This window comes from Phyllostomus discolor, chromosome 10 (genome assembly GCF_004126475.2).
Source record: "Phyllostomus discolor isolate MPI-MPIP mPhyDis1 chromosome 10, mPhyDis1.pri.v3, whole genome shotgun sequence".
Lineage (NCBI taxonomy): Eukaryota > Metazoa > Chordata > Mammalia > Chiroptera > Phyllostomidae > Phyllostomus > Phyllostomus discolor.
The window spans coordinates 49,660,431-49,676,168 of NC_040912.2; the positions used below are offsets into that span (position 1 = coordinate 49,660,431).

General features: G+C 35.1%; 1 protein-coding gene across 2 annotated transcripts in view; it reads right to left on the minus strand.

Annotated features, from left to right (window-relative positions):
• The window catches only part of COG5 (component of oligomeric golgi complex 5), a 363,376-nt gene that overhangs the window by 333,226 nt on the left and 14,412 nt on the right, over positions 1–15,738 (minus strand). Inside the window, exons 3-5 of one of the 2 annotated variants that reach the window (XM_028525999.2) lie at positions 11,301–11,358; positions 6,383–6,437; positions 6,211–6,280 (exon numbers count right to left, since the gene is read on the minus strand). In XM_028525999.2, the coding sequence (XP_028381800.2) occupies positions 6,211–6,280; positions 6,383–6,437; positions 11,301–11,358 (183 nt within the window). The remainder of the gene's footprint in view (positions 1–6,210; positions 6,281–6,382; positions 6,438–11,300; positions 11,359–15,738) is intronic. The other variant, XM_036010775.1, reaches the window with a different exon arrangement.

The window sequence follows — 15,738 nt, forward strand, 5'->3', positions numbered from 1 at the left end:
CCACCACCATACAACAAACATGATAATTATATGAGGTGAAGGATATGTTAACTAACCTTGTTGTGGTGATCATTTCACAATATATACACATATCAAATCATGAAGTTATACACCTTAAACTTTTACAATGTTACATGTCAATTACATCTCAATAAAGCTGGGGAAAAAAGACACTAAGGTTTGTTTTACATCATCATGCAGCTAGACTGACAAAAGCAGTCAGGGCTCTTCATCTGTACTTCGAGATCCTAAATTTGTTTTTTATTTTTTTAACCTACAGAGAGCATCTTCACCTGTGTTAGGCAGTACAGCTAGTAAACCAAGGCAGGGAGAGGGAGGAAGACATGTCTCACCATTAATTCTGCAGTCCTGAGTCTGGTCCAATAATATTGCCAGATGTTCTGAACATCACAAGCAAGACTATGATAGTGCAAGAGAAGGGAAGTCCTTGAAATTCTCTGTGTATCGTCTCCACTAGCTGGGAAAGACAGCCTTTGAAACTGTGTATTAATCCCAAAGTCTGGAGAGAGAAGGAGAGGTACCTAGAAGCTGGCTAAAACATACAACCCCTGAGCTCCAATAGTTGAGGCACTCAGATTAGGTAGGTGCCCGCTTACAGCTTTGATAAGTATATAAACAATTTACATCTTATTTCTACTATACCTGAGGCACACAGAATAGCTGAGTGCCCACTTGCAGTCTTGTGCTCAAGTTTACTTCATTAATAAACTTATCTCATTTCCACTATCTGTGTTTGTCTTTCACCTGAATTCTTTTCTTGTAAGCAAAGCAAGAACTGAAGAGGAGGGCCCCCTGACTCAGGTCTCCCCAGTAACAATCTGTACTTTGCCCTTCATCTGTAGTTTATGAATCCAGGTTCATCTATGATTTTTTTTTTACCTACAGAAAACTCCTGAAAAACAGAAACAATATTTTCTACTTTTTTACATATTCCACAAGATCAAAAGCAAAAAATACTAAATTTACAGAAAGACATCCTGTTTTACATACTGGCTACATGAACTTCAGAACCTTGGTTTATTCACCCCATAAAATGATGAGATAAGTAAACTCTAAAAATAATTATTATAAAAATTAAATAATTTAGAACACTTAGAATTTTTCTTACATTATAAACTCCTGCATAAACATAAACATTTTTTATCACTAGTGCCTAGGTAGGTGACAAAAATAAGTAGATTCCTAAAACTTACTGTCAAAAAGACTGTATTGAACAAAGGAGAAAAAAAGAAATGAATGATTCTGACATGTTTAAGATCCAGAGTTGAAAGCAGAGAAGTGATCTGAAATTAAATACCAATTCATTTCCTAAAATTAAATAATAATCTATAACCAAAACAATATTCTATGATGCACATAAGGACTAACACTCCCATACTCTTCATACATAAACATATTTTAAAGTTTACTAACCTAAAAGTCAATTTCCATCTATGCCCAAAATATCAGAATAGAATTTTATAAAATTTTATTTTGTTAAGGGCAAGTCTGTAAACATAGACATAATCAGTTTTTTTTTAACAATACCATCCTTACATGTTAGTCTATATTTTAATGTTTTTAATTTAATTTTTTATTTTTTTCCATCTCTACTTATCCCCCCATATCCTCTTCCACCCAACCTCCTTCCTGCTAGCCCCCACAATTACCACACTGTTGTCAATGTCCATGAGTTCTTTCCCTTCTCTTCTCTTTTGCTCAATCCCTCCATTCCCAACTCTCCCCAGAACTGCAGACCTGCTCTCTAACTACAACTCTGTTTCAATTTTTCTTGTTAGTTCAGTTTCACTAGATTCCACATGAGTGAAATGATATGGTATTTGTCTTTCTCTGACTGGCTTATTTCACTTAGCATAATATTCTCCAGGTCCATCCATACTGTCGCAAACACTAAAATTTTCTTCTTTTTTACTGCCAAGTAGTATTCCATTGTATAAATGTACCTAAGCTATTTCATCAACTCATCTGATGGATGGACATTTGGGTGGCTTTCAAATCTTGGCTATTGTAAATAACACCACAATGAACCCAGCATATATTCTTTCAAATTAGTGTGTTGGGTTTCTTTGGATAAATTCCCAGAAGTGGAAATGCTGGGTTATAAGACAGTTCCATTTTTAAGTTTTTGAGGAACTCCATACTACTTTCCACAGTGGCTACACCAATCTGCATTCCCACCAACAGTGCGTGGAGGGCTCCCTTTTCTCCACATCCTCACCAACACTTGTTGTTCCCTGATTTATTGATGATGGCCATTCTGACAGCTATGAGATGACATTTCATTGTGGTTTTAATTTGCATTTCTCTGATGATTAGTGACATTAGTATCTTTTCCTATGTCTATTGGCCATTTGTATGTCCTCTCTGGAGAAGTGTCTATTCAGGTTCTTTACCCACTTTTTAATTAGACTTTGTTTTCTTGGTATTGAGTTTTGTAAGTTCTTTGTAAATTTTGGATATTAACTCCTTATCAGATGTATCAGTGAATATGTTCTCCCATTCAGTGGGTGGTCTTTTAATTTTGTTGATGGTCTCCTTTGTTGTGGAAAATCTTTTTAGTTTGTTGTAATCCCATTTGTTTACTTTTTATTAGTCTAGGATTTCACAAAAGAAAGAATTCCAGGAAACTTAATCCTATAATAAAGTTATCCTAAAAAGCAATATTTAAATCCAAATTTAAGTTTGGGCAGTACTGTTTTAATGTGTATTTTTAACATTAAAGTAAACCTTAGCTTCCTGGAGAGAATTTTAAAATGCTCTAGGCACTTGCAGTGACCACACCCCTTCTTCAGGAAAGTAGCTTGGGCAAGTCCTTGTGTACGGTTCCCCACATTTTAGGTCATATGACCTTGAGACCTCAGTCACACTGGTTAGATCAGGGAAAGGAAGCTAGCTGAAAGGAAGCCATACAAAGTCTGTCACCAGTGGCCTATGATACCATCTTGCACAAGAACTGCCCAAAATTGTTACTGACAATCATTGCTGTTTAGAGAAATGGTGTACAGGAAAGGGCAGAAGCTGAGGTGGCAATAATCAGATGTCTTGAGACAGAAGCAAAGAGTGAGAAAACAATGAGCAAGTGAAACAGAGAATGAGGGAAAATTCATAGTGGCAGCAAGAAAAGCTGCAGACGAAGAGAAATGCAAAAATGCAGGAACTAAGGTATAGGAAAGGTTAAGGTGCTATTGTTGGCAGGGTGATGTTCCACCAGTCCAAGACACCTCTTTGGATATTAAGACAGGTTCCTGTGCATCCTTACTGCCCCATGTATTCTTCTTTTCAATTGATTTTAGAGAGAGAGGGAGGGAGAGAGTGAGAAACAATGATTTGTTGGTCCACTCATTTATGCATTCATTGGTTGATTTTTTTAAGTGCTCTAATTGGGAATTGAACCCACAACCTTGGAGGATCAAGATAATGCTCTAACCAACTGAGCTACCCAGCCAGGGCTTATACCATGTACTCTTAAGTGGTTATCCCTGAAATAAACTGAAAGTATCTCTTCTCATTTCAAAAACACTAAGACATCTAAACTTCTCAAAAATTATATTACCCAAGTTTTTATAGGAGACATGTACAAGTACATTATTAAAAAGATTTTTTAATACCATGTATGTTTTATTCAGTCACATGTTACATTTTAGAAAAAACTGTATAACTGGGGCACAGAACAAGGAACAAATCATTTTATTCATTCCTTAAACACTTAATAAGTTTAAATGCCTGATACATAATAACACTATATTAGGCTAGAGATTCAAATATTAACATATATTATCATAGTCCTCAAGGAGCTCAGTATTATGGGAGAGTATGAGTAAGGGGAAAGCTATGTAGAAAGTACTATAATATAAGTATAAGAAATTAAAGGAACCACAAAACGAAAAAAGACACACTCTGCTGTGCCAGAAGAAAGGGCAGGAAAGAATATCACAAAAGAGATGACATATCACTTAGAATATGATGAGTGGCATTCTGAGAACATTCTGAGTTAAAGAAAAAAGAAAATGTGGAAAGGAATGAATGTGAGAATTTCTAGCACATTAAGGACTAGTAAGTAGTTCAATATGATTTTGCCCAGAATTAAGTTTTTTTAAATGACAAAAGGTAAATTTGATAAAAGCAAGAAGAGGTCACGTAATGAAGTGGCATATGCGCCATATTAGTAACTTGAGATTTCGTTCTCTTTCTTGTTAAGGAACTACTAATAATTGTATCAGGAGAATAAAATATCTTATGTTTGTTTTATAAAAAAGATGAGACACGTAAGTTTCCTGTTTTCTGTAATAGTAGAGTAGGTTATTACCTTATCACTGAAAACTAAAAAGCAAATCCACTTACAAACTGAGCACACCTGCTAACCCTGGAAAACCAGAGCCCACATTTTGATAGCCTCTGAGGCAAAATGAAGCAAGAGAGTTAAAGTTGATTAAATCATATTTAATGCTGTCTTTGGACTGGTAATGATTTTTAATGCCACAAATAAACAAATCAAATCCTCTCAGAAGGATTCAAATATTCTAAAAAATAGCTTTTCAAATAAAATGTGTAGGACATAGCAAAAGATAACCAGGCACCCAGGGAAACTGGACTCCGTTAGACAGAACCAGCAAACACCACAAAGACAAACATACCCACAAGACTACGAATGCTTTCCCTACCAGAGTAGGGCAACAGAACACCTCATCAGAACATATTCAAAGAAAGAAAAGTCAGGGAACAAGAAATAGGACAGGTTATATAGGAGTTCAGGAAAATAAAAATAGAACTTCTAAAAACAAAACATACAATAACCAAAGTTTAGCAAAATAATAATAGACTAGTTTGACTAAATAATTAATGAAATGGAAAACTAATCAGAAAAAAAACACCACAGAGAACAGCATGAAAAGAAAAAAATATGTAAAATAAGGAAGATAAAGAGAAAATGTTGAGCATATATTTATTCAGAATCTAAAGACAAAGAAGACAGACTGATGCATATTTGAAGAATCATGGCTTAGAAATAATAAAAGAGATAAACTCACAGATGGAAGAAGAAAAACAAATTACACATGAAATGAAAAAAAAAGAAACCACATTCTGAAACTGAAGGGACTCAAAAGAAGAAAAAATTCTAAAAGCCAGAGGAAAACTACAGATTACCTTCAAAAGACCAGGTCAGCATGACAGCTTCTCAATAACTAAATTGGAAGCCACAACACAATGGAATACCTTCCAAGCCTAGAAAGTAACTAAAGGAAGGGAGGAAGGGAGGAAGGGAGGGGAGCAGGTAAATAATGTACCTTAAAAATTAGTAAAAGATTTGAATAGACATTCCTCCAGAGAAAATATATAAATGGTCAACAGGCACAATAAAAGATGCTCAATATCATTAGTCATTGGGGAAATTCAAATTAAAATGTTGAAATGTTACTTTACATCCCAAAGGATGGCTATATTTTTTTAAAGTGTTTGCAAGAAATAAAGAAATTGAAACTTTCATATACTGCTGATAAGAAAACTGTTTGGTATTCCTCAAAATGTTTTTCCCCACTTTATTAAGATAAGTTTAAGATATCTGTGGGGGTTTTTATTGTTGTTCAATTATGGTTGTCCCATATTTTTCCCCATTGCTCTCCCCAACATTGCCCACCCCCCTGGCTCCCCCAGTCAATCCCCGCACACTTTTATAAATGCTGGGTTGCTTTCTGTTCTTTATTAAAAGAAATAATTTTGAATTCTAAAAAGTCAATGTGCCCTGACTGGTGCGGCTCAGAGGGTTTGACGTTGCCTTGCAAACCAAAAGATTGCTGGTTTGGCTCCAGGTTAGAGCACATGCCTAGATTGTGGGCCAGGTCTCAGTTGGGCAGGAGGCAGCCATCAATGTTTCTCTCACACATCAATGCTTCTCTCCTTCTCTTTCTCCATCCCTTCCACTCTCCAAAAAAAATGTAATTAATTAATTTTTTAAAAACCTTTCTAAAATAATAAATAATTATACACTGCAATAACAAGAGTGAGAATAATTCACTGGAATGGTAGTTTTGATTTGTACTTTTTTAACTTCATTTCTTATTTTAAAGCCCTATAGTATCTCCCCCTTTTGTCTCATATTCCCTTATTTTCTCAGAATTAATTCACTTGAAATTTGTCCATTTATAGAAACAAGATGAACAAAATATAAAGAAATGAAAAGTGAGAGCATACCTGAAGTCTTGCTAATTGTGCAGTACGGGCTACTATTTTATTATACGGCTCAACAATTTTTGTTTTCATCCTAAAAGAAAAATAAAAAGAGAAATGATGATAAAATAATCTTTGAAATATAAACAGATGTCAATCTTCCCACTCCATTTATTTACAAAGTGAACAACAGTACCTATCAACAGCTCCCTGTAACGCCCCAATTCTTGTCTGCATCATCTGAAGAACACCTAGGAAAATATGACAGCTTACATTATTTTACAAATCTACAATGGCTCAAATTCAGTAAAAATTAAATTAAAATAGATATGTATACACACACACACACATATATATATATACATATATATAGAAAATTTCAGGCCCTGGCTGGATAGCTCAGTTGGTTGGAGCATCTCCATGATACGCCAAAATTGCAGGTTTGATGGCCTAGGTCAAAGCACATACAACCAATGAGTGCATAAATAAGTGAAACAACAAACAAATGTCTCTCTCTCTCTTTCTCTCTGTCTCTCTGTCTCCTCTCTCTCTTACAAATCAATAAAAAAATTTTTAATGTCAAGTTTTTCTGCCACCATTATAATCTAAGTGACCAATATCTTTTACCTACACTATTATAAAAGCTTCTGTTTCCCCCTCCAATCCCTGGTCCACTAAAGAAGTCTGACAAGAAATGAGGAGTGAGTGCTTCATGGGTATAGGGTTTCCATTTGGAGTGATGAAAAATTTCCCAAACTCCACAGTGATGGTTGTCCAACACTGTAAATGTACTCTATTTTTCAGACTATAAGATGCACCTTTCCCCCGAATTTGGGAGGAAAGGAGGGTGTGTCTTATAGTCCAAATGTAGCTTGCCTGGCTCACTGTGTTGGGGAGGGGGGGGGTGGCAGGCAGCGGTGGAGTGAGTCATAAGTTATTAAATATTTTACCACATTTTTTGCTTCAAAAGTTTTTCCTACTTTCCTCCTCTAAAACCTAGGTGTGTCTTATAGTCCTAAAAATACGGTAATTAATGCCACCAAATTATATACTTAAAAATGGATAAAATGGTAAATTTCATATTGATATGTACTGTGCTATAATTACAAAAAAGAAGCCTCAATAATCTTTAAAAATGCAAATTGTACTATGACATTCCTCTGCTAAAACCCTTCCACAGTCTTCCCTTCACTCCTATGTTAGAACTAAAGTCCACAGCTTGGTCTACAGGACTCTACATGTTCTGAAAATGGTGTACTCTCTACCTGGTATTGTCTCTCCAAACTCCGACCCTACAACCAGGCTCCAAGTGGATATTACCCTTTCTTCAAGCCTTGCCTTATCATGAACAATTACTAACAGGTCACTCAACTGATTTATATTCTCTTGTTATTTCCTTCAACAGCATATATTTCCTTCATGGCACTAATTATATTAGGTAATTATATATCTACTTGTATATATGTTTAATGTTTTACTCTCTTACTAGCCTATACATTCCTGGTGATTAGGGAGTCTTTTTCTTTCACAATTGTATGACCAGGCCTAACTCAAACTACTTCCCATAGCAAGTAGTCAATAAGTATTTAAGTTTATTATATGCAAGGGTATTATTGCTTTTAATCTCCATATATACAACATGGTAAATACTTTTTACAAAATTGTAAAATACTTTCAGAAAGATACATCTTTACTATTTATATGCCTATAAAATAGACTTTCCAATATTACAGATTTAATTATTTTAAACTTCATTCTTTAAAACTCAGTTTTTATATATAACTGGCATAGCTATAGTTTTGTAACATAGTATTCTAAATAAATTTAAGTATAAAATGTTGACATATATTAGATGAAGTAACAATAGAACTAATAAACATTCCTATCAGCATACAAATAGGCATGCTTTCACATGGCTCTGTCCAACAGAATCTTCTCTGGCACCAGGGATTCCTGTTTTTCTGCTGGTTTTATGGCTCTTTAACCTTAACCCTCCAAGAATGAACTGCCCTTACTTGATATCATTACTGCCATACAGCTTACTCTCTCCCAAGGCAATCTCCATAGGCTTTTCATACATACTCCATCAAGACAGATCTTATCAAGGTCACCAGGAATGCCAAATTCCATTGTCAAAGATGCCAAAGTCCATTGTCAGTTCTGTCTTTATCTTGTTCGAAATCTCAGAAATTCATCACACATTTAAAACCCCCCTTCTCTAAAACATTTTTTTCCTCTGGGCTTTGAAGTCATCACACCCCCTGGATTTCCTCCTACCTCATTATTTGTTCCCACTCCTTTTCTGTTAGATCTCTACATGCTGGGGTACTCCAAAATATGATCCTCAGCCATCCTCTGTTCTCTATCTATCATAATACAATCTTTCTTTGAGATTTCGTTCAGTCCCAATGTTTTAAATACCATCTGTTCAATACTGATTTTATACACACGTACATTTATGTACACATGCGCATATATCTGTGGAGATTTTTTCTGCCTGTCTATGTGTACACACACATGCATGTAAGTCTTTAGCCCTGAACTCTTATTGCAAATTTAAGACACCCAAGATAACTTCTCCTCCACCCTGGCCCATCAAAATCATAATCTCTTCCAGCCTAACATACTTCAGTTACTCATGATTACTCGTATCATCATCTATCCAATTTTCCAGACTAAAATCTTAGGAATCATTCCTGGTGACTTTTTTCCCTTGGTCTTTTTATTTCCCATCAATAAATCCTATCAGCTCTGCCCCCACTTTCATCTATCCATTTCTCTGTCTATCTCTTTACATCCACCACTCTAATCAACTTCTACTACTCTAATAACTTCTAAATTGGTACCAAGGATTCTACTCTTGCCTTCTTATAGAACCACCAGATGAAACTTCAAAGAGCATTAATCTGATCACATAAAACCCCTAAATAAAATCCTCCAACAGTTTACCATGCATTTAGAAAGAAAATCAAAATTTCTTTCCAAAAATCTCATCTACAATTCTCTCCCTCATTCACTAAACTCCAGTCATACTATACTTCTTTCTGCCCCTCAACTTGCCAAGCTAATATTGCCTTCCTATTTATTGGTCCCTCAGCTTCTCCTCAGGTCTTTCTGTGGTAGCTCTTCCACATCATTCAGATCTCAACTCAAATGTCCTCTTCTCAAAGCAGCCTCCCCTGACCATCCGAGCTAGTAAAGGACTACCCTTCCTCCACCCCATCATCCATTTTATTTTCTCTGTAGAATTTGCAAATAACTGAAGTTTCCTATCTATATATTTTTTGCTCTTTTTCCCCACCTACTACATAAGTTCCACAGGAAAAAGTGACTTTATGTATTGTTCACAGGTGCCTGATACCTAACAAGTTCCCAATTACTATTTGACTGAGTGAATGAATGAGAATTATCTCGTTTTATAAAACAGGGCTAATTAAATATTCCATGAAAACAGGGACTCTATTATCACAGCTGCCTGGAACCAAGCAAATTTTCAATTAATATTGAGAATTTAATAATTCTCAACAAAAAATAAATAGGATGCAATTTTTAATAAAATAGCCTTGATAAAGATATCTCCAAACTACTTACACGACAAAATTTTAAGTACATAAGAAAAAAGCAGATGAAGTAGAAGTTGGGAAACACACCTTTTCCAATAAATATCACACTTTTCAAAATCTCAAAATAATATCCTAAAAGGGGTTAGAAATATAAATCATGCTAAGATAAATACTAACCAATTCATACTTTGATTTTTTATGTTCAAATAATCTGGAGAATATTCTTAGATTATCATAGGAATTCAGAGAAACCAGCCTTTGTACTCTAGACAATCATCCAACAAATAGCTACTCTTACTCAATCCAACAGAGTATTTTAAATATTGTAATCAGTGAAAAGTATTCTAGGAAAAACAAGCACATTATAGAACTAAACATATATAAGAAAACAAGGAGAAGTATTTCTGTTGCGATGATTCATATATACATTGGTATATACGTACATTGATACACACTCAGAATCAATGTTCTACCATGCCATCCTTATGACACAAATAATTTATCATTTGTCTTTAAAAAGTTACTGTTAAAACAGGTTATTTACTTACTTCCAGAAACACATGAAAAAAGAGATTAAAAAATAATTAATATCCAGTAGTAAGTCAGTACTTAGAGCCTCTAATTTTTCTAAGAACATAGTCTGATACACATCCAAAATATTAAAATACCAGTCAAACTATTATTTCTGAAAATACTAAGTTATTCATCAAGATGTCTTAGAAACAGTGTACATGCTGTGAATAATACCTTTGAGTACATAAGAAACACTGGGGGAAGCATTAAAGAATATTGCATCACAAAAAGCAATATCCTTCCTCCTTAAGAATTTCATCAACACAGAAAAAGATCATTTAGCTTTCCTTTGACGTGCAATGATTAATAACAATAATCAAAACAGAAGTAACACACAATATTAACATTTCATGTTTATGAGAAACAGTCAAAAGAGAACAAAAAGTTCATAAAAGTTCATCAAACAAAAATAAGAGGATTCATAAAATTAAAAATCCAATTTATTTTTATCCTATACTTTCATTGAAAAGTGTTTCAAAGAAAGCCAAAAATAAGGAAGAATTCCAGCTTACTTCCACAACTACCCACTCCGGTGTTGTTGATATTTTAGTTGTTTTAATTAACCAACAGTTATAAAAGTACTAAATATGTACCAGGAATGGTTCTAAGCATTTTGCTAGCTCATTTAATTCTATAAATAACACCATGTTAGTACATATTAATACTCCCCTCCTTTATAGATAAAACTGAGGCACAGAAACATTAAAAGTCACACATCTAGTAAGTGGCAAACAAGAACCTGAACCCAGATTTAGCCCAGGGGTCAGCAAAGGTTTATTAAAGATTTGTTGGAACATAGCTACACACATTCATTTACATATTTTGTCTGCTTTCACTCTGCAATGGCAGTTCAGTAGTTGCCAACAGAAACAGTATGGCCTACAAAGTCTAAAATAATGACCATTTGACCCTTAACAGGAAAGTTTGCTAATCCCTGGTCTAACTCTACATAACCTGTACTAGTTCATGGAAATATACCTTCCAAAGACTCAATCCCAGTTGCTTGTGCCAGTAAATCTTCATGTCTTGCCACAACCTGAAAATAAAAAAATGAATAATCAGCATATGCTCTAAGTATGAGATTTTTTTCTTTGTAACCATAAGGTAGAACTGAAGATCTCTCTCCATACGGGAGGGAGACAAATACTGTCATGAAAAAAAAAAATACAGGTTACAAAAGTGTGTTTAAGATGAGTTACTAGCAGGAACACAAACATACTTATAGTTCAACATAAAGCCAAACAACAACAACAAAAATTACAGCCTTCTCACTAGTCCCTTGCTTTCCTACTGGGATGTGCAGATGGAGTTATGCCAAAACTGAAAAATAAAAACCAACTAGTTCTTGCCATGGTATATATGCTTTCCCTTTAAAGAATATTTTCAAACATCAGATTATCTTAGCTGTTGAACTTAATTCAACATCACCAAGACCACATTCCAATGTGGAAAGACAAAGCCAAGTCAGTGCCCACATCTCTGAATATTTCTCTGCTTCTAGTTTCCCAGTCACAGCAAATCCTCTTCCCTACAAAAGGCTGATACTTTCATGAAAATTAGGGCTGTGTGAATGATCATACTAAAAAACTAAAAAGGTTAAGAGTTCAAGGCCACAAGCAAAAGATTCCTAGAAACATCAAGAAATCATGCAAATCTTTAGAATACAAAGGTCCTGATCATTTTGTACCCTTTATTCCAATAAATAAGTTTCCTGTCGAAGCTGTATGCTGGAGCTCTGAATCAGCAAGGATTCATTCACTGGAACTCCTGTATCCTCCACTTAGTCCTGTTTCAGAAACCATGTTATTCTGTCAAGTCCCTTTCTATCATGTCCATCTAAAATAAGTGTTACTTTTGGTCTCTTATATCTCTTACCCTTAAGATTGTCAAAAGATGTCTGAATTTTTCCCAGTGCACTGATATAGTCACCAATGTGTCCATTCTAACAAGACTAACTTTCTTTTAATTCTCCATTCCTTCTTTGTCCCTTATGATAAATACTTTGGAAAGGTTGAAAAGTCTAAAACTACACTTTCCTAGACACCCCTGTAGCCAAGTGAATGAATTTCCAAGAGATCTGGAAGACAACGAGAAGGGAAAGCTATCTTCCTGTTACTGTTTCAGGTAGCAAGCAAGGTCCTGAAACCTGAGGATTTAAAAAAACTGAGATAGCTGGTCATTCCAGAGTTTAGTTATCAGATATTCAGAAGCACAATTTTAACTGTGCTGTGGAAGGCAACACCAGGAGCTTCTGGGCCTCTGTGCTGCATTTACGGCAGATCCTCCCACTCAGTCCACTTGCTGTCATCCAAAAATTACATAAGCAACCAATACTCTGTATTAAATATCTTCCTGCTTTAAATACCCAAAGCAGGTTATATTTCCTAACTAAACCGTAACATTCCTCAGTACATCTTTTCTAATCTTAATCATTGCAATTATATTGTTATATTTATTATATTTATTTATGGTATAGTTAGGATTACCCCAATTTTTTCCTGGAGAAAACAATTGTAGCAGGTTCAGATCTTATACTAGGACTCAGACTTTTTTCCCCTCACACATGAAACTACTGCAGGTATAATTTGCCCCCTGTAAGAGATATTAAATATATTTTTTGCAGTTCTATTTTTACTTTTTATTTATTTTTTATTTTTCAATTACAGTTTACATTTGGCATTATTCTGTATTAGTTTTAGGCGTACAATATAGTAGTTAGACAATCGTATACTTTACAAAGTGTTCCCCCCAATATATCAAGTATCCACAAGACATTAAAATATAAAGTTTTTACTGATTCCTGCCGAAAAGGCATTGCATGAAGAAATAAGGAAAATACACGCCATAAAAGGGAAGAATTTCAGGTGGTTCTTGCAAAAAGCCACCTCCTGCGATCCCTAGGCAGAGTTAAGTGCATTCTCTTCTGCTTGCACAAAAACTTTGTACCATTCTATTTAAAATAGGCATCACTTGGCTGTCATTATTTCTGATGTATCTGCCACTGGTCTGTGAGTCCTTGGGGAGCCAGAAAAATGTGTTCATTTTCCTATTCCCACAACCTGACAATTAAAGTGTGTTATAAATGTTTGTCAATGAACTCTATACTATAATCAGAATATTAAAGTGAGCTTTGAAGTTATTCTAGTCCTAACTAAGCTACTCTTTTAATTGATAAAGAAAATAAGACATATATATGTACATAAATATGTCTCATGACAGAACAGTTCTGGGGTTCCTGGTAAACAATCCATTTATTAAAAAAATTTGTTCATTCATTTAAATATTTATTAAGTGTCTGCTCAGACAAAAGGCAACACTAGTAAGTATACCATCAAACCACCTGATAAAAATTATAGAATTGATTATGAACAATTACATGCCAACAAACTGAACAACCTGGAAGCCATGAAAAAATTCCTAGAAATATATACATACAATCTTCCAAAACTGAATCAAGAAGCAGAAAATCTGAACAGGCCATTACAACTAACAAAATTAAAGCAGTAATCAAAAGACTTCCAGCAAACAAAAGTTCTGGACAAGATGGTTTCACCAGTGAATTTTACCAAACATTCGAAGAAGAATTGATACCTGTGCCTCTCAAACTATTCCAAAAAATTCAGAAGGGAAGATTCCCAAGCTCTGTTCAAAATGCCAACAGTATTCTAATTCCAAAAACAGAGAAAAACACTACAAAGAAAGAAAATTGTAGGCTAGTATCTTTGATAAACACAGATGCAACAAAATATTAGCAAATCAAATCTAGCATTATGCCCTGCCTGGTGTAGCTCAGAGGATTGAGCTCGGGCTGTGAACCAAAGTATGGCAGATTCGATTCCCAGCCAGGGCATATGCCAGGGTTGCAGGCCACGGCCCCCAGCAACCACACATTCATGTTTCTCTCTCTCTCCCCCTCCCTCCCCTCTCTAAAAATAAATAAATAAATCTTTAAAAAAAAATCCAGCATTACATTAAAAAGATCATATACAATGAGCAAGTGGGACTTATTCCTAGGATGCAAGGTTGTTATCATATCTGCAAATCAATAAACATGTTACACTACATCAACAAAATGAAGTATAAAATCATATGATCACATTCACAAGTGCACAAAAAGCACTAGACAAAATCCAGCACCCATTTATGAAAACACTCTGAACATAGTGGGAAAAAGGGATCAGACTTCAACATAATAAAGGCCATATTTGACAAACCACAGCCAACACCATATTCAATGAACAAAAACCAAAAGTGCTTCCCTTCGGGATGTCCATTTTCACCACTCTTATTCACTATGGTGCTGGAAATCTGAACCACAGCAATACACAAGAAGAAATAAAAGGCATCAAAATTGGAAGAGTAAAATTGTCATTGTTTGCAGAGGACATCAATATCCCTAAAGATTTTACCAAAAAACTACAGAAACTGATCAATGAATTCAGTAAAGTAGCAGGATACAAAATTAATATTCAGAAATCAGTTATATTTTTATACACCAATAATAAACTATCAGAAACATTGACTAAGAAAAGAATCCCATTTAAAATTGCATCAAAAAAATCAGGTCCCAGCCCTGACTGGTATAGCTCAGTGGATTGAGCACAGGCCCAAGAACCAAAAGGTCGCTGGTTCGATTTCCAGTTAGGGCACATGCCTGGGTTGTGGGCCAGTCCCCAGTAGAGAGCACATAAGAGGCAGCCACACATTGATATTTCTCTCCCTCTCTTTCTCCTTCCCTTTGCCTATCTTTAAAAATAAATAAATACAATCTTTAAAACAAAGTAAGGTCCCTAGGAATGAATTTAACTATGGAAGAAAAAGATCTATATTCAGAAAGGTATAAGATACTAAGGAAACTGAACAAGATAGAGTAAGTGAAAACATGAGTTCTATCCATAAAATTTCAGCCATTGTTAATATAATAAAAACAGTTTGTGCAACATCAACATGACCTGGCACCCACAGAGAGTAGACTGGAATGTGCATGCATGAACAATGACAACTTCACTGTACTACTCAGTGGGTCACTAGACACAGTTGAGTGACCATATGTAATGTGTGGCTGTCGCATTCGAAATGACTGAGCAAGTACAGCAATGAGTCTGCACCAAATTTTGCATTAAGCTTGAACATTCCACTGCAAAACCTATTTGGATGATTCAGATGGCTTAACTATGGGCAACTGGTGATCAGCAGCTTCATCATGACAATGTGCCTGCTCCTGTATCACATCTCCTGCAGAGGTTTTTGGCAAAACATCAAATCACCTAGGTGACTCAGCCCCACTACAGCCTAGATTTGACACCCTGCAACTTCTGGCTTTTCCCAAAACTAAAATCACCTTTGAAAGGAAAGATATTCCAGACCATGGATGAGATTCTGTAAAATACGACGGGGCAGCTGATGGTGACTGGTA